Source organism: Andrographis paniculata, unplaced genomic scaffold (assembly GCF_009805555.1).
Source record: "Andrographis paniculata isolate CXL003 unplaced genomic scaffold, ASM980555v1 Contig59END, whole genome shotgun sequence".
Classification (NCBI taxonomy): Eukaryota; Viridiplantae; Streptophyta; class Magnoliopsida; order Lamiales; family Acanthaceae; genus Andrographis; species Andrographis paniculata.
In genome coordinates, this window is record NW_026137594.1 from 370,053 (window position 1) to 390,045 (window position 19,993).

At 34.8% G+C, this 19,993-nt stretch overlaps 3 protein-coding genes across 4 annotated transcripts; all 3 read right to left on the reverse strand.

Moving 5' to 3' along the window:
* Window positions 1–27: 27 nt before the first annotated feature.
* On the reverse strand, window positions 28–2,870 carry LOC127258357 (PHD finger protein MALE MEIOCYTE DEATH 1). Its single transcript, XM_051285162.1, has 3 exons — window positions 2,396–2,870; window positions 1,999–2,242; window positions 28–1,638 (listed from the first exon to the last, which is right to left on the reverse strand). The coding sequence occupies exons 1-3, from the start codon at window positions 2,670–2,672 to the stop codon at window positions 96–98; spliced, it is 2,064 nt and encodes a 687-aa protein (XP_051141119.1). The 5' UTR covers window positions 2,673–2,870; the 3' UTR covers window positions 28–95.
* Window positions 2,871–3,442: 572 nt separating this feature from the next.
* On the reverse strand, window positions 3,443–6,775 carry LOC127258124 (receptor protein kinase TMK1). Its single transcript, XM_051284805.1, has 2 exons — window positions 4,367–6,775; window positions 3,443–4,270 (listed from the first exon to the last, which is right to left on the reverse strand). The coding sequence occupies exons 1-2, from the start codon at window positions 6,639–6,641 to the stop codon at window positions 3,723–3,725; spliced, it is 2,823 nt and encodes a 940-aa protein (XP_051140762.1). The 5' UTR covers window positions 6,642–6,775; the 3' UTR covers window positions 3,443–3,722.
* Window positions 6,776–8,338: 1,563 nt separating this feature from the next.
* LOC127258125 (transcription repressor KAN1-like) lies at window positions 8,339–13,714 on the reverse strand. 2 transcript variants are annotated; one of them, XM_051284807.1, is made up of 6 exons: window positions 12,508–13,714; window positions 12,246–12,322; window positions 11,596–11,644; window positions 11,296–11,464; window positions 9,472–9,583; window positions 8,339–8,884 (listed from the first exon to the last, which is right to left on the reverse strand). In XM_051284807.1, the coding sequence occupies exons 1-6, from the start codon at window positions 13,373–13,375 to the stop codon at window positions 8,738–8,740; spliced, it is 1,422 nt and encodes a 473-aa protein (XP_051140764.1). In that variant the 5' UTR covers window positions 13,376–13,714; the 3' UTR covers window positions 8,339–8,737. The 2 variants fall into 2 exon arrangements, with proteins under 2 accessions (XP_051140764.1, XP_051140763.1); XM_051284806.1 differs by having other exon boundaries at window positions 11,296–11,473.
* Window positions 13,715–19,993: the final 6,279 nt, after the last annotated feature.

The window sequence follows — 19,993 nt, forward strand, 5'->3', positions numbered from 1 at the left end:
TCAAACAATCCTTCAAACAAACAACACTTTTCTTGTCGAAAAAATTCGACAAAATTCTGTAACTATGTACAAAAACAATCTTACCTAACGTACATTCAGTCACTATACAGCAGTTTCAGCTTTTTCGACGACGACGACAACGACGGCGTGTCCCAAACCTCGTAGTTGCACTTCCGACTCGCCGGCGCAAGCGAGTTGCAGCAGTCGTCGCAGACGAACAATCTCGGGACCCCTTCCGAGTCTTCAATCCCGCTGCACCGCGTGTGCTGCCACGTCTCGCAGACGTCGCACGCCACCATACGCTCCCCGTCGTCGTCGCTCGTCCCGCACTTACACCTTACAGTCCATGTCTCTGTCCCTCCCTGATACCTCAAGCTTTCCTCCATATCCAATCCACAGCACCTCATCGAAAGCTCCCGGCCTGACTCCACGGCGCCGAATACGACCTCCTCGTCGCGGGTTTCTTCCATCTCTAAAATCTCGGTGACGAACATTTTCTCCATCATGCAGTACGTGTCCTGCATCGCTTTCTGCACCGAGAGCTTCAGGTCCCCGACAGTTGCGTAGAGCGGGACTGCGACGTACTCTCGCGGTAGAATGTCGAACCCGATGCCGGAAATCGTGTCCATCGAACTCATCATCATCCTGCAGATGAATCTCAACGAATCGTCGGCGTCGTCTCGGAAGGGCCACTGCTTTACGAAGTTCTTGCTGTACAGAATCACTTGCACGGCAAACTTCACGGAGTCGGAGATCGAATGGCCGTGTAGCAGTTTTCTGTACAAGTACGCGACGTCGCTGACGACATTGAATTCGGAGTGGCGAATAAGCGGCAATGCTGAATCGGGAGCTTTAGGCAGCGGAAGAAACTCCTCTTTCGTCGTCGCGCCTTTTAAATCTTGGATCGTGTATTCGAGCACTTTCGTGCACCGGTTCACGGCGCGTCGAACAATATAGCTTCCGACGATGACATTGTTCATCACTTTCAAGACGTGATCGATCAGCCCCGTGTCACCGATGTACACCCGGGCTGCGTCGCGCGCTTCCTGCCTAGTCATCCCACAGCTGCTTCCCCTCATCGACGTTCTCTTTTCTCTCAAGGCTTCGACGATGACTTCTGCGACATGCTCCAGCCTCCGGACAGGCCATCTGCTGTCCAGATTTGCAGCGAGCGCTGAGAACTTTCGACACTTGGCAGGCTTTTCGTTTATACTCGGGAGGCTCTTCAGAGGAAAACCGGATGAGCATTTCAGAGAACCTCTCTTGATCGGAAAAGTGAGCTTTTTCCCGGACCACGATGGGAATGTTGCGGATGGAGCCGTGGACTTGAGGGAGAGCATGAATCGGAAAAGATCTCGGATGGTGACGAGATCGGCATCGCTCATGTCTCTGTAGTGGTGGATTATCTGCTTGATCGAAGTGCATCCAATGGCGAGGCTGAAATCGTCGACCACTTGATCGAGCTCTATTGAGCTGAGGCACTCGATCGCTTTTTGGTAATGGTGCTCCTTAACACCGAAGCTACCACGGCAGAATCGATATCCCCATTGCCCGAACCACGATTGCCCGTATGCAACCCCGTACAACACCCGGAGATCCATCTCATGCTTTTGTGATAGATCTTCCACGGAAATTTGCCTAAACAGAAATTCGAAACATCTTAAATTCGAAGTTTTTTACCCCCTCCAATGAAACAAACAAATCTGTCCGGATTCAAAATAATCAATATGTATCGGAGCAGCAAAGTATTCCAACAGCATGGTTCATAACACTGTTCCTTGCAAAATTTGTCGAAGAAATCTCTAAACATCCATAATTATCTAATTCGATCCTCATATAACATAAAGTTTCCAGTGATAAAAATCGAAAGAATTATGCATAAAATGTGTCAAGATTCACGCTACGATGAATGTTCTTGAATAATTCAGCAAGCAAACCATTAGAATCACAGTATGATTTCTCGAAGAAATGAATGAGAGTAATAAATATTTGATTTACCGAGCGTGGAGAGCAGTGCAAATTCGATCCCATAGATCCATAATTTCTCTACCGGTGATGAACTTCGAGCCTCCATCGATGCCATTGATGCAGATCAGATGTCCAAAACCATTGCAGTGAATCAAACCATGAAGAAGATGCGTTTGCAGATCGAATGCACCTTCATCAAGACTTTTTTGCCACTCATCATTTGCAGGAATGATCATGTGATACTTTCTCTTCGTTACTAAATGATGGCTCCAACCTGCATTACGAAGCACATATTCTAGGTCAAAATTCCCCAAATTCTAGGGAAAAATTACGAACCACAATCGAGCTCGATTTAACGTCCAACTGCAATGATCATGTGAAATTAACCTAAGAACACAATCAAAACATCCTTCAATTTCTCACTAACCAGCGCAGCGGCAGTAATCGCAGAATGGCCGATCAGATTGCTTAACGTCTTCTTCAATGGTGTAGAGGGGCAGCACTGTTCCTCTACTTTCGTAAACCAAAAAAGTGCACCAAATCGGCATTCCCCCGAGATCGTAATGCTCCGGCTCGGCGCACCGTGCTAGAAAATGGCGAATGTTGTCGCGAAAAGCCCCGGCGAAGGAGGCGGGAAATCCTGGCTCGGCGAAGCTATGGAAGCCGAAGAATTTCTGCGGCGTTCGGTTTCTCTGCGATTCCATTTCTTGATTTGTAGAAATTACAGGTAATTTGTGAAGAAGGTGAAGATTTTCGAAGGGTTTATGGTTGGAACGTGAAGGAGGGTTTTGCAGTTAATATTCAAATTCAGGGTTTCCTTCAAGTGGCCGTTGGGTTTAACTGCAGCCACGCGTATCGCATCCGACGGCTGGCATCAAATTCCCGATCTTGAAGACGAAATCGGAGCCGTTGGATTGGGGCTGTGTGAAGATTCAGTTCAGTAGAAGTGTGATTTAGCTATATTAATTTATTTAAAAACGATTGTTTGATGGGATATAGTATATAAATTTGTTGATATGATATTTTTCTTTTTACGTAAAATAAAATTTAGTATAGTATAAAAATAAATAAATTATTAAATATAGTATTTAGAAAGATTTTTTAAAATAATAAAAACCTTGTAAAATCTACCCAAGAAAACATTTAGGAAGTAGCTTAGCTTAGGTGAAGAAGAATTTAATTATACAGTATATATATTGTTTAATTATTATTATTATTGTTATTAGGTGTTGACTGAGTATTATTTATGTTGGTCAAAGTCAACTTTCAGACAGAAACATTGGTCTAAGTAAATTTGATCTAACTATAATTTTGATTTAATTAATTGTAAACATATCTATCGTGTTATTGTGTACTATGATAAAATGATACATAAATATAGGTGTGTTTGTTAGTTATTTTTGATCGAGTTTTATTTTACTTTTATGTGAGATATGAATAAATTTGTATATTATCGAAATAACGCAGCTACTGATTTACACAATCAAAACTAATTTTTAAAGATTATTACACAAAGCAATTAAAGAATGAACAAGCAACATGTATAGAAATGGTAGAAAGTGCTATGCAGAAAAGAAATAGAGAACAACGAAAACACTCAAACTAATCTTAAAATCAGCAAACCAAACTAAATTTCGATTAGCACAACAAATAGAGACAGCCACGCCATTGCTAAGGTTGTCGTGAGGAAGACAATGAATTAACAAACACAACACAATCCTCCCCTCCCCTCGCCGTCGCGATACGATCGTAAATCACCGGCCGTCTGCCGAGGTGAACGACTCGGCGAACCCGTAAGGTCTCGTCGGAATGCTCGTCTGCGTGTTATCCAAGCTCGGAAGATACGACGACGACGACGCATCTGTCGCCTGCGTCCGCCCTTCGAACGCCTGCCATTTCTTGAGCGCCTGCGGAAGCGACATCTCGAGGTCGATCCCGTAAATGTCGTCAGAGCTTTGATCGGACGGTTTCCAGAGCTCGACGAGCGAAGACAGCACGTTCACGGCATGCCCCATGTCGGGCCGCTGATACGGCTCCCGGGCGCAGCAATGGCAAGCGAGCTCCGCGACGGTCCCGACGCTCGTAAGCGTGTCGTTCGTGAGATCGACGATCGCCGGGTCGATGGCCTTATGGAATACGTCGTCCTTCTTGTCCTTGTTGAGGTACATTCTTCGAAACCACGTTACGAGGTGCATGCTCTCCTCCGGCTGGCTCTCGTCGAGCGCCTTCCTCCCGGTTACGAGCTCCATTAGGATGACACCGAAGCTAAAAACATCGACTTTAGTCGTCACTCTCCCCGTCACTATCGCAATCGCAACACAAACGTTAAGTATTTCAACGATGAATAAAGTTAAATGACCATCTGATCTAAAAATTTAAACTTAAATGCATCAATTACCGGCGTATTCGGGCGCAAGATAACCGAATGTCCCGGCAATTCGTGTCTCGATGGAGGCCTTCCCGTCGGGGGCGAGACGAACAAGGCCAAAATCGGCGACCTTTGCGCGCATATCGTCGCTGAGGAGAATATTCGACGGCTTAAGGTCGCGGTGTATGAAGCTTTGGTGAGCTAATCCATGGAGGTATTCGACGCCGCGAGCGACGTCCAACGCTATCGTCAATCTCCTCATCCATTCCAACGGTTTCAACCCTTGGCTCGACCATTCGAACAAGTGACGGCTAAGGGTACCCTGCGGCATGTACTCGTACACAAGAAGCTTCTCGTTCCCGTCGAGACAATACCCGAGAAGCGCAACGAGATGGCGGTGGCGGACCTTCGTCAATACCGCAATCTCCGACTTGAACTCGGTCGAGCCTTTCCCGGCGATCGCTCCGCACTCCATTCTCTTCACGGCAATCTTCGTCCCGTCGTGTAGCTCGCCCTTGTACACCGTCCCGAACCCTCCTTGCCCGAGTATGTTCTCTTCGCTAAAGTTGTTCGTCACATTTTTCAGCACTTGTATGGAGATCACCATGTTCCCGGCCTCGACCATTTGAACGTCGTTCGACTCGTTTGTCGGGATCGTGTGTGTTTCGCTCATAGCACCGACGCTAATGCTCGACCCCGCGACGGTTATCTTGACGCTTTCATTATCCGATCCCGAATGGTGCGGATGAATTACCATCGCGTTCGGGCTTTGTACGCGACCAAATTGCTTTCGCTTACTCCGGTACAAACAAAAACCGACGACTCCGGCTATACAAACCACGACGACAACTCCAACAACCGAAAGCACAACAACTCCAATCCAATTCCGCGAATTCTCACCATCCCGTCCCGATTTCAAACCAGAACCAAAACCAGAACCACTTGTTGAAGAACCATTCGTAGAGTTCAAACCGCCAATGTCTTTACCAATACCTAAATTCCCATCTGTCTTAACAATGACATTACTCCCAAAACTCGGAACTTTCCCTACAAGACGATTATTCGACACATCAAACTCCGCTAGTGCTGGCAATGTAGTAAGTTCCTCCGGGATAGTCCCGGAGAGATTGTTGTTTGCAAGAACCAATCTTCGCAACGAATTAAGTGACGCGAAACTCGGGGAAATCGCGCCGGAAAGCGCCATGTTTTCGAAGTTAACAATCGTCACATTCCCATCATTACAACTTAGTCCGAACCAATCGTTGCAAGGATCATTCCCCTTCCAATTATCCGCGAACTTCTTCGGATAATCCATCGCTCCGACGATCGCAATCAAAGCATCGACCCTCGGATCGCAATGTCCGGGCGTAGGCAAGCAAAATCGATTCGAATCCTTGGACATATCGACGACAACATTATCCCCAAACATCGGCATTGGCCCCTGCAACAAATTGTTAGTCAAGTTCACAACTTTCAGCGATGGAAGATCGATCAAGGACGCCGGGACAGGCCCGGTGAAGCCATTGTCGCGGAGGCTCAAAACCTCCAAGCTCCGAAGGTTCGAGAAGTCGGGGAGTGGTCCGGAGAAGGAATTGGAATGCAACCAGACATCCTTCAAGAATGTCATGTTCTGGACAACGTTAATGCTCCCATTAAGGTTCTGACCGTTAAGCCAAAGTGATTCGATCTGAGAGCCTGAGAGCTCCAATGGCAGCTCGCCTTCCAATCTGTTAAGAGCCAAATGTAAAACAGTTAAGCTAGGGAAGTCGTCGGGGCCGAGGAACGCCGGAACCTCGCCGGAAATGTTGGCGGAATTGGCGGAGAAGTTCTGGAGGGTGGAGGCGCTGCGGAGGCTGTCGGGAATCTTCCAGGCGGCGAAAGGGTTGTTGTCGATTTCGAGGGACTGGAGGGAAGTCATTCCGATGAAGAAATCGTCGGGGATGTAAGAAAAGAGGTTGTTGCTGAGGACGAGGACTTGTAAGGAGGAGAGGTTTCTGAGGGCGGGTAGGGGCCCCGAAATGCGGTTGGATTGGAGCTCCAGATGTTGGAGGGAGGTGAGGAGGGAGAGGGATTCGGGTAGGGTACCGCTGAGGTTGCGGTGACCGATTTGGATCCGGGTGACCCGGTTGTCGTCGGAGCAGGTGACGAGGCGCCAGGAGCATGGGTCCGGGTCGGACCAGGAGAGGTCGGCGGGGGGGTTTAGGGCGGCGCGGAGGGCGAGCATGGCGGCGGAGTCGTCGGAGAGCGTCGCCGACGGGAGGAGGAGGAAGATGAAGATGGAGATTGGGAGTAATTTGGGGTTCATTTTTTTGGGGTGGGGATAATGGCGATTAGTGATTAGTGGAAGAGAAGAAGAGGACGAAGAAGAAGAAGCACATGGGAGATGGGGAGAAATGAAGATGATGATGATGATGACGATGAATGTGATTCATTGGAACATGGGCCTAAAGGCCACCATGATTCTTTTGCATGTGACTCACTCTTTTTTCCATATTTTATTGAAAAAATAATGGGCTAATTAAATTTATATGAGCATATTTGTTTTTTTTTTTTTTTTTAACTACATGAAATTTTGTAGTTTGTACATTCTTGAATTAAGCGCAAACAATTTGTAAAGTAAGTTGGAGACGTAAATGAAATATGATTATGTATATATATATTTTTTTTAAAAAAAAGAAAGATATATGAGGATTGGAAACATGGGACAAACAATGTGAAGTTGGCATTTGCTGTCTGCAGTGTCCCACAGACAGAGAGAGAGACAGACACAGCAGCAGCTCCAACTTGTCGTTAAATATCGGTTTCAACTTTGCATCATATATACATACTTCTTTCTTCCTCTCCATTCCTATTCTATGTTCGATTATATTACCACGTTCTCCAATTTATTATTATTATTTTTCAAAATTCAAAATGTTTGAAATTTTTGATTGAGTTTGTTCTCCAATTGTGACGATTCTAATCCTAATATTGATTTTCTACATATTTTGGGCTTATTCTTCCCCTAAAAACAAAAAGGAAAAAGAAAGAAAAAAAATAATAAAAAAACCAACAATATCACCTAGAAAAATCGTGTAAACATAAAACTAGCAATGGAGTATTTTAGAAAAATCATATAAATTCAATATTGTGTATATATGACTTGAGCCAAAAGCCCATCACAAAAGAGCGTATCATTAAAAGGCCCAATAAAAGATGTAAGAAGGCTAGAAAATAAAAGAGTGAAGCATGATTTAATATGTATATGAAAATGTGAATAAGGCCCAACAAAAATATTTTTTCGAATAGTTGTTTTTGTTGGCTTTGGTAAGTTGATACAACATATAGTATGAATATATATATATATATGTATATATTATTAGTTTGTTGTTTTTGTGATTTCAAACATAAATAAATACTATTATTTATCATGCATAACTTCTAATATAGATATATTATTATTTATAAAATATTATATCACAATATTATTTATATAAAAATTCAAAATCAAAACTTTCTATTTTAAATCAATTTTAAATTAGAATCAAACAAATCCTATACTATTTTTTTAAATTATCAATGAAGAGAAACATATTAATTTTATTTTGTAACATTTTAAATTAAAAATAATAACAAAATATTTGAACCCAAGGGAGTATATTACTACTTTTCATGACTCTTGGAGATATGAGACAAATAAAATTTCACAATACTTATAGGGCATGGCATACACACATATATATACAAGAATTGTGTGGAATAAAATCGATACCAATACTACTATAGCTACAAAGAATATAAATGCATGTATTACCATAATTGTGGAATATAATTTTTCGAACAAGATGAAAAAATCATCTCTCAGTAGAGAAATCAATTTTTATTTTTTATTTTTATTTTAAAAAAAAAAACAATATTCTAAGATGAAACTTTAAAAAATATGTAAGGAGTATAGTTGAAGAATACTATAATTGAAATATATATATGTATATATAAAAAAACAATATTCTGTTTGGTGTTTTCTCATATCTTTAGTTGAAAGACAAAAGCCTGTTTTTTCGAAACACCAATACACCAACTTTCCAAAAGTACCATATAACATATATGATGTGACAATAGTAATTTTAATGAATACAAAATTCAAAAAAGACCAAAAAATAAAAATAAAATAAAATAAAAAGAAGCTGAGCTCTATCAAAGAAATAACACATTCAACTTTTGCTTCATCATTCACCTGATCACAAAGAAATCTCTCTCTCCTTCCCTCTCCCTCTCCCTCTCCCTCTCCCTCTCTCTCTCTCTCTCTCTCTCTCTATGTTATATAGAGAGAGAATATGGTTTTAGAGAGAGAGAGAAAGAGAGAGAGAGATTTCGATCGAGATGATATGACCTGATGAATTGATTAATTAATGGAGCTTAGGTTCATTTGTCGTCTTCTTCTTCGTCATCGTCTTCAACATTATCCTCCCAATTATTAGTTGAGTTGAGCCCCAAAGTGAATTCCAGACTCGGCCTTTTGCAATTTTCTGCACACCTCTTCGCCTCATCTGAACAATTAATTAAGCTCTCCTGCAATCCCACAAATTATATATTACATACGTTTAAAAATTAAAATTTTAACACCTCTTTCTCTCTCTACACTTTCATACACATAGTTTTGTCGAAAAAAAACAAAAAAAAAAAAAGAATCTGAAATTTCATCAGACGTTTGCAATATATAGATTCTATTTTTTAAAGCTCAATATTCATATTCAATTCTATGGAACCATAAAAAAAAAAATTGTTTTAGTTTCACACAAAAAGTATTCCCATTCTCAAAATGCATTTAGAAGTTTATTTTGTTCCCTTTCATTTTCACATTTTAGCTCAAACAATCAAGCAAATAAACTACTGTGTTTCTTTGAGATTTTCAAATCCATATCCAATTCTTTAGTAACTTTTTTTCTAAAAAACATCAAAGTACAGTAATATATATTTTTTTATATTTACTAAAATATAATTTGACATTCAAAATATTACATCTACACTTATATCTTATTCTAGACTCACAACCAGTCTTTCCTAGAAATTATTTGATTTATCAGTTTATAATAAACTCTCGAACGAAACTAAAAAATTTTAAAACAAAATTGGGTGAGAGCGCGGCAATTTATTACCTCGATCACACGACTTAAAGTTGATTGCAAAGGAAATGACGATGATGATCTGATGAAGCCATCGCCGTTAGAATCATCACCAGATTTATTTGATTGTAGCCATCCCTCTCGGCTGCTCGACATTTAAAGACATTAAGAAGACAAGTCTTTTCAGAACGAAGAATCGACCAAAAAAAATATAATCTTATTTTCTCATGCATCTTGAATCAACTATCCTAAGTCAAGAATCATTTGATATATGCACACATTGCAAATTTTTTTGTAAGAAGGCAAAGGCCAATTTTTTAATTGATTAAAGAACAAATCGTAAAGTCTAAAATTCGAGAAACTGTTGATACAAAACTATAATTCGAATGTAAAATTTTCACTCATCTAATTCAGTATTTAATTAGGGTTTCATGCTCTCATGTTCATAATATTCGAAAAGTAACAATCTAAAACATTCGATAAATTGAACTCCAACCTAATATTAGATGATGAACAGTTACTAAACTATTGTCCAAGGTGAATGTGAATTATATATTTATGCTTCCATTATGAGAAATTTTCTACACAAATAGTCACTAGTATCCACACACAAATATTAATTAGAAACAATGTTAGATATATATAATATAGTCAACAAAAAATGTTAGATACTTAGATAAATTCATACAAAAAAATTAGTATCATTCATACCATTTTACTTATTTATAACGTGTAATCTTTCTACGTCGAAACTATAAGGATGGTGAAGAAGTATTTGATCAAAATACATAGAATTATAAAAATAATGGTGAAGGATTTGACCAAACTCCATTGCTGGATTATTTATTTATTTATTTATTTCCAAAATTCAAACATATGATATATATATATATATATATAAACTTGAATTGCAAATATATTCAATTTAAGCAAACAAATGTCAACTCCAATCAATATTGCATGATGTTTTGTTGATTGAGAATGAAATATGGAAAAGAAAAGTAACACCTTTTGGTAAGGGTAAAACTTTTTGCCCCAATTCAGAAATGAAAACTCAAAACCCTAAATGAGGAAACTGTGTCTGAAAAAAGAAATGGGCAAGTGAAAAGTAGACACCTTGCAGAAGAAATGCACAGAAGTGATGTTCAAAATCATTTTACACAAACCCAAAACAAATCAAAATAAAAAATAAATAAATTTTATCACAAGCTGGAGTTTTTAAAGCTTCAATTTCATCCCAATATATATATATATATATATAAAAAGAGAGAGAGAGAGAGTTGGAAACATAAATGTGATAAAAAAAATCATTATACATATGATTTGATTCATATAATGTAGAACTAATTAAGAAATAATATAATAAAAATGTTATATGAAAAGAAAAATAATAAAATTGACCTAATTTATTTAAGAAAAATACAAATTCCAAGAATAGCTACAAACAGCAGTACTTCAAGAAAAGTAGAAGCCTCAAGTCAACATATATACTACTGGTCCTCTTTTGGTTCTACATGCACTGCAACTCTCTCTCTCTCCCTCTAACTTACTGAACTAATTCAAGAAATGTGAAACAGCTTAATTCTTGTATATACCCATTTGACTTTTTTTTTTTTTTTTGCTTGAATAAATGATAATCTCAGTAGGCCAGGTGAAAATTTTCAAAGATTTCAGAGATTTTCAAATTATAAATAAAAGCTAAGCGAAAAAAAAGCAAAGCAAAGAAAAGCAAAAGCTGCTACAAGGAAGAACATTATAATTTTATTTCATCAAGAATGATGAAGTAAATACGCATATACAAAATAAATAAATAAAACATATATGCATATAATTAAATAGGTAGCATTATATTTGTACCTTGAAGAGTTGCTCCATAGTGTGCAGCCAGTGGGGTTAGTGTAATCTGCATTATTCTGAGCCGGTAGATTAGATCCATCCGTCGGTCCTCGTTGATCGGTGAAAAGCCGGAGTCCGGGACGGTCGCCGGAGCTGCCGATTGTGGAGAGATCATCTTCGCCGGAGCCATCTGAATGCCCTTTAAATTATAATAATTAATTAAAATCACTTAAAATTAAATTAATTCTAATAGTGCAGTAATAGCTAATATATATGTGTGTTCAGAGATCATTAAATTAATGTTGATTAATGGTTTATTACCTGAGGAAGCAGCTGCTGGTTTGTCAGTGGTTTTAACTGTTCTATACATCTGCAAATCATATTAATATACAAATAAATATATATAATATTTATCAAATTGAAAAAATAAAATAAGATAGAAATTTAAAAATTCAATCCCATGGACTTGCATTCAATTGAATTTAATTCAATTAACTTGTAAAGTAATAATGCATCTAACAATCTCTATTTATTAATCTCTTGATTTCTTGTACATTTTTTTATTGTTTCTTTCTCTCTCCTAATAGAGAAAGTACAGTAAGAGAGAGTTTCTTCTGAATCAGGTATTGGTTTCTGCAGAAGAAGCAGAAGCAGAAGCAGCATCTTCATCAAATCATTAATCACGAGGTTGATGTATGTTTGATAAGGTAGTAATGAGCTGTATTATTGAAAAATGATGGCTTTTTTTTTTTTTTTTTCTCTCTCTCTACTGCTACAACTCTCTCTCTCTTCCAAGACTTGTTCTTGAATTCAATTCAATTCAATTCCCCATTCTTTAATGAAACCCCCACTCTCTCACTCATCGGCTACTGTGCCGGAGCAACAGACGGAGACTTCTCTCTCCCTCCTCTCTCTCTCACTCTAGAAATGACTGTAATATTCGAATTAATAATATAATTAAATTTGTGCACCTGCAAATGGCTCTTAACATGAGCAAGAGTGAGATCCTTTACATCCATTAGCTCCAGTACTGATTTCGGAGTCGCCCCTGAAATCATAACCAAAAAAAATTGATTCTTTAATTAAGTCAAAGATTGTAAGAAGAAGAGAAGAAAAACAGAAAGAAAAGTCGAAATACACACAAATTGAAAATTAAAAAGCAAAGAATATATATATATATAATAAAAATAAAAATAGGGTATTGATCAAACGATGGATGGAACAAATTATTACTTTCATGGCCGCCAAGAAGCTCAACTGCATGAACAAAGCGCGCGTGAAGTGTACTCGTCCATCTCATTCTCGGCGCCCTAACGCCGCGTTTCGCCGGAAGCTTCGGAACAAATCTCGATCTCACAATCCCATTCTGAGATACCTCGTAAGAATGCGTACCCACGCCACCGTACTGATGATGATGATGATGATGATGATTCTGGTAATGATGATAGTGCGACGACGGGTAGGTCGACGACGGCAGCCCATTGTATCTGACGCCGCCGCCGATTCTGTAACCCCCCGCCGGAGAAGACGACGACGCATCGGAAAAATAGGGAATCTGCCGATCCAAGGCAAAATAAGAAGATGAAGAGGAGGAAGAAGAAGAAGAAGAAGGAGGAGGAGGAAACGGCGTCGTTTGGTAGAAGCACATCTTAATCGGATCTTTATGATCAGGGAGGAAGGGGAACGGACGGTTGGGATACACCGGGATGCCCTTGATGGGCGTATATCCGCCGTCGGATACATCCAGCACAGAAACCCCATGATTCACCTGACTGAGCTGCGTGTTCGATTGGTGGAAGCTTCGGTAAGGGTTTTGTGGCTGCTGATGATCTTCCTGAAGGCTTTGTCTTCGATTGATTTCGTCGTTTCGGGACAAGGAGAGTTCGATCAATGGATTATTGTCCGTAATCGAATTATTATTATGATTATTGTAGCTGCAGATTCTGCTGGATTTAAGATTGTTGATCATTTCAGCAGCCATGGTTGTCGGAGAAGACGATGACGACGACGAATGGCTGCTGCAAATTGGAGGGCTAATGTGGAGTGCAAGATCAGGGATTTGCTTCGAGGATGGCTCCAGAAAAATCCTATCTACGGACATTTTTTTTTTTTTTTGAAAAAAAAAAAAAAAAAAAGACAATCTGCAAGTGGATTAATGGATTTTTCTGAAAGAACGAGTGACAGAAAAAGATGGGATTTTATTAACAAAGAGGCAGAAAAAAGCTCCAAAAACAGGAGAAGATTTTTGCAAAAACAAATGCTTAGCTCTTAGGTATTCTAGAAAGGCTAAAGGTGAATGATGATACACACACATATATATACATACACTTGTATGTATGTATATGTATTTATATGTGTGTGTGTAAGAAAGATAAGAACTGAAGCAAAGCAATCAAAAAGCTGAGCTCTTTCTTCCCCAACACATACACCAAAAAAAAAAAAAAAAAGGATCTGAACTAGTAAACTTAAACCTCAAAATTAGAAAAAATTTCTACTATTTTGTTTTGAGGATATTTTTTTTTTCCAGATTTGTTGCAGAGAAGAAGCTATGATTGAGCAAACCCCATAAAGAAATTACAAAAAGAGAGTGGAAATGGCTCTTCTAATTTATCATCATCATCATGAGATTATCCCAATTGTTGAGAAAGAAGCCATTAAAGCAGCAGCATATTTGGTGAGCAGAAAATGAGAAGCAGCAAAGGAAGAGAGATTGAAAGAAATTTCCTGCAGATGGAAAGAGGAAGCAAACTAGCTAAGGATTTGGTGAATTATAGAGAGAGAGAGAGAGAGAGAGAGAGAGGAGAGAGAGAGAGAGAGTATAGTATAGTATATCTTGGAAAACGACACAAGAACAAGGCTTGGCCTTCACTAGTCAAGACGAGACAAGGAAGCTAGCAAACAAACCAAGAATTAATATATATATTTAATTTAATTTTGTTGTTGAGTAAAAAAGAGAGATTTATATATATATATATATGTTTGAGTGTGGAGAATTATATATAATATTTCCCTCTCCCGGAGACGACGGGTTAAAATTTTTGAGGAAGTAGAAAGTAGGGCTTGTGGACTTCCTTTTCCCCCATATTTCTTGCTTTGCTTTCTCTCTCTTCATTTTTCTCACTCTAACTAACTGGAAGGGAAAGAAAGGACATATCATATATATATACATATAAATATATATATATATATAGAGAGAGAGATAGAGGCAATGCTGCAGCAATGCACATCATATATGATATGATAAATTTCATTTTTGCTGTTTGATTTTTTCATTGATCAGTTTTGGATGTGCATTAAATATAATTAAATTAAATTATATTGAGCAATCCTTTTATTTATTTATTGATTTATTTTTATTAATGTTAAATCATACTATGAGATTTTGGTCACATCAATATTTCTCACTTTATTACTAATACTATTATTATATTTGGAATTGGTTTTTTTTTTTTTTTTTTTTTAATTTTACTATAATTCGTTTATATAAAAAAGCTAGAACAAAAATATTAAATTAAACCGTAAAATAATACACCCTTGAATTTTATTATTTTACTATAAAAATTATAAAAATAGTTTTTACCATAAAATCTGAAAAGCGATGATTGTAGGGCTAATCAATATTATATTAATTAGCTCTAATCATCATGCTAACTAATTTATTTATTATTATTTTTATTTTTTTTTATGACATGGGAATCCGTACTCGCTACCCGAAAGTGCGCACTGGTAAACCCCTGGTCGAATTTAATACCATGCGAACCAGACTTCACAGAAAAGACAGGGACTAATTTATTTCTTAATTTACGTTTGGACGGTTTTTTCATCTTCTAACAACCATTCTTGACAATTTGCATACAAAATCATGGAAGATGAGAGAGAAGTAATAAAATAAATAAATAAATAAAGAATTACATATAGGATAAGCATTTCTTAACTGGAAGCTTTGGATATTTTATTCTGCAATAGTATCTATTCAGTCTTCATCTTTGAATTATTTAATTTCACAAGAAGCAAGTATAACTTTCAAAAAAAATCATGAACTTATGGCAAAAAAAATATTTATTTGACTAGAATCTGACACACACACACATATATATATTATATATATATATATAAGAAATTATAAGAATTGCATCTCTATTAAAATATATTAGTACATTCAAACTACAATTCAAATCAAAATATAAATCAATTTAGAGAAAAAAAAAAAAAAACCATCTTTAAACCCCACCCCCCACCCCCCCCCAAAAAAAAAAAAACACAACATTATAACCATTAGAGTTGCACTCTTATGGAATTTGATTTCTGTAATTTTACTGTACAAAAATCCCAATTACTCATAATATTTACTACACTCGTTCACTTGGTAAATATATATTTTATCTATTTTTATTATCGGAACACAAAATATATATTTTTTTAGTATGTATAGATCTCAACTATATATTACAAATATCCGTCACATATTTGCATTATACATTCACATTAGGTTTATACATTGTAGACATAAGATAATTTTTATATACCAAAATTACGATCAATTATCATTAAAATAGAGTAATATTTATTAAACCCTGTAAAAAAGTAAATATTTTCTTTCTAAGTAAATGGAGGAAATATTATATTTTTTGCAGAATATAATATGTAAAATATTGTTCATACAAAAATAATAATAATAATAATAATAATAATAAAATTAAAACTAAAGTCTACGCAAGTTAATTAATTTATAATTACCCTATAATTGTGTGTATGCATGCATATATCTTTTGGAATTTAGCAAATGTTCCTAAGCCCTAAATAAAATTAATTACTATCTTCTAATTCCCCCTTACATGCTCCCAAATATTCCCTTCTTATCTTTCAACAACTTTGTCTGCTATCTTAGGTTTTATTTGTCCACGTGACATCCTTATATATTACTTTAATGTGTTAATTTTAGCAAACTCTAAAATTTTATATATATGTTTCAAAACCCTAGGCTGAATCAAAGCCAGAATAAATTAATTAGTTAGTAATATATACATATATATATATATATGGGTGTGTTTTTTTTTTTTTTTAAAAAAAAATTAAGATGGGAGAAAAAAAAAATATTTTGTTTCTTTGATCCTATCTTACTCTAGTCTTGTGAGATATATGTTTTCCTTTCAAAATCACAATATCAAATATTTGTTTTAAATTTATAAATATTATACTAAATATATATTAAATCATAAATAAAATTATGGCTATTTTCAAACGTGTTTATGTAAATTCAACATAAAGTATTTTACAATCTCACATATGGGGTTTGGTATTTATTATTATTATTATTATTATTATTATTATTATTATTATTATTATTATTATTATTATTATTATTATTTATTTGTAAAATAAGAAAGACTTCCTTTAAGTTATAAATATATGCATTGGAATTTATATAGATTAAATTCTTTAAAGGTGTTGTTGTTTTATTAATTTATTTTATTTGTTGGGAATTCAATATGTTCTTCTCAAGTCAAATCTGACAGAGTTTAACTTTTTTTAAAGTTAATTTAGTTTTCTTATATTTTACATAAAAAATTGTAAATTAAATTTAGGTTCAAATGTACGGGTTTGTTTCGGAAAAAAAAAATTATATTTTTTTCTTCCACAAAACATCCCATCATACATTATTTTAATATCAAATTTAAATCAATTTTTTTCAAGCTCATCGAAAGAAACATACCTGTAAATTTAATTTGTGCATAAACATCATGTGTGAGAAGTCAAATACATCGAGTATTACAGTAATAATATTAAATATTTATGCATTTCATTGATTTACAAACTTTTGCAAATTTAGGATATGGAACCCTCATTGAGACATAAATCTAGCTCATAATTGTATGGTAAACTTGGTGGCTTGTGGTGATTAATCATCAATTGAAACAACAATTTTTAAGAAAACTTAAAAGGGGGATTTGATCAATAATTTAATCATGACAAACAACAATTTTATTAGAGTAATAATCTATTTATTATTAAAAAAAAATGAAAATTACATATTAAAGAAATTGAAAAAAAATATATCCTTAAGCAAACAAGGCCTTATATTTCCCTTTTACAATTCACAAGTTGTTGAAAATTTTAATATAATGCACTCATTTTGTCTAGTAATTTAGTCCACTTTCTTTGTATTTATACCAAAATAAAAACAAAAAAATTAATTAAAAAAAGGACTAAATTTGGTGAATGAAGGAAATAGTTGTAATCAATTAAAGAAAACATATAATTATAAAATAAAAAATAAAATATACTTCCTCCGTCCCAAAACTATAATTTTATTTGTGTTGGACACGAAATTTAAGAAATATTGATATTATATTGATAGTTGGTAAAAAAAAATATGAGTAAAAGACTTTATTACCCTTGCGAGTGCAATCATGTAAAAAGTAATGATATTTGTGTAATAATAATGAAAAGTAGAAATAATTTTATAGTGATACGAGTATTTATGAAAATGAGACTATTATTTTGAGACGGACAAAAATAGTATACAAGATTATTGTATTGAAACGAAGGAGTATTACATGACAATTTACCGTCTTCAAGTAAAAGACAGATGTACTTCATCCGACATTTTGCTATTTAGGCCGTACATAATATATATATATATATATTAATTAGTAGATGTGGAAAATCCAAAATATTAATAAAATCTCAAAGTCATTTCATATAATGTATGTATTATTTGCGGATAGAGTGTATAATTTACTACTTCCTCAATCCCGTATTGTTTGCTTTATTTAATTATTTGTTTTTTTTTTTTACAATAGGTGGTATAATTTAAATATATATTTTTTAAAATCCAATTTACCTTAATTACCTTTCTGTTTCAAATAGTTTTATAAATTAGTAATAAAAAGCATATACATGAAAAAAATGTACATTTGTGTGCTTAAAAAATTACAAATATTAAAATATCCCTAATAATAATAATAACAACAACAATAACAAAAAATAATTCATGCCTCTTACTTTCTCTAAAATATAAAAAACCGGTGAACAATATTCGGGCACAATAATATAACCAAATTTTGATCATATATACATTATCAACTTCGAACTTTGCCTTGAGAGAGATGTCTAATAATATATTTACCAAAACTCTAATTTTATTTTATTAACAATAATAATCTACTTGAGCCCATATATTCAACATACAAACCAAATGAAAATTTCAATTAATTTACCTAAAGATCTCTATTCAAACAAACATTTCAATAAGATGGATAAGAATTATAATTGATAAATAAATAAATAAATAAAAATGAAGAACAGTCATTCGTTCGAGAATATTTACTACTTTTCTTAAAATAATAATAATAATAATGATAATAATAATAATAAATAAATAAATAAATTTGACAAGACAGAGAAGGAATTGTGTGGGAGCAGGTGCACACATGCATAAAAATTGCAGTTTTAATCTTCCAATTCACTGTGACACCTTCTACGATGTTACACTAAATGACACAACTCCTGACTCTACATTTAATGCTTCGATCTACACATTCAAACCTTTTTGAATCAATCCCATTTAAATAAATAAAATTATTTATTTATATTACTGTTGAGACCAAGAATTTTGCTGCTGTCAAAATTTCGAACATGGGTTTGTTTAGGTTTGCTTTGTCCTCTTATGATTCATTCCATTGATGTGTCATTTCGATTTCACAATAAATAAATAAATCAATTTTATAATATTAAGTATTTACACCCATGCATGCTATGATTTAACATATGAAGTTACTTCAGAGAAGAAATGAATGCAATCAATCATCTACACCTAATGGGCTTTTATTTAATTACCAAAACTATATATATATATATATATATATATTATTTCGATTTTTCAGTTGATAAAAATAAATAAACAGAAATCAAGAATTAATTAGTGGCAACAACTCAACCATCAGCACACCTCTGTAATATTACACAAGTGCCTCTTCATAAAATAAGCCAATATGCAAATGGAATTTTAGGCCCTATTTTATTATTATTTAAAAAAAAAAAAAAAGAATTCGTTTTTATTTGAATAATAATATGATTGCTATGTTTTGTAAATAAAAACAATATACACCAAAAATTAAATAAAATCAATCTTTAAAAATCATAGAAAAAAAATAGGAAAATTAATTTTATATTTGCAAGTAATTAATTAGTAGATGCATACACCAAAAATTACAAATGTTAATAAATGGACGTATTGAAGTTGTATACCCAGATTTTGAACAAATAAAATAAATACTACCTCTAAGTATCACCTACCTACCTAACCTTAGATCATTAACATATGAAGGAACTTAGATCATCCAATTGATACTTAACATGATTCGATCAGCCTAGCTACCGTAAATTCCATCGAAAACTTCCTATACAAAGCCCAATGAGGTTCCAAAATTCTACGGACATTGATCTCAAACTATAGCACGAGCACAATGCTCGTGCATATGTGAACTACATACTAATGATTCAAACTATTTCTTAAAAGTTTCATATAAATTTTGATTTTAAGTAATCAACAATATTTATTACATTTGTTATGAACCTCTTTTTGTCAAATTTTTTTTTTTTGAATCAAGGATATAGTACAATGGTAAATTTTTGAGTAAGTAGTTATATATAGAGAAAGGTGTTCCATTCAAAGCCATCAATTCTTTTTTAATGCCATTTTTTTCGGGAAAAATCG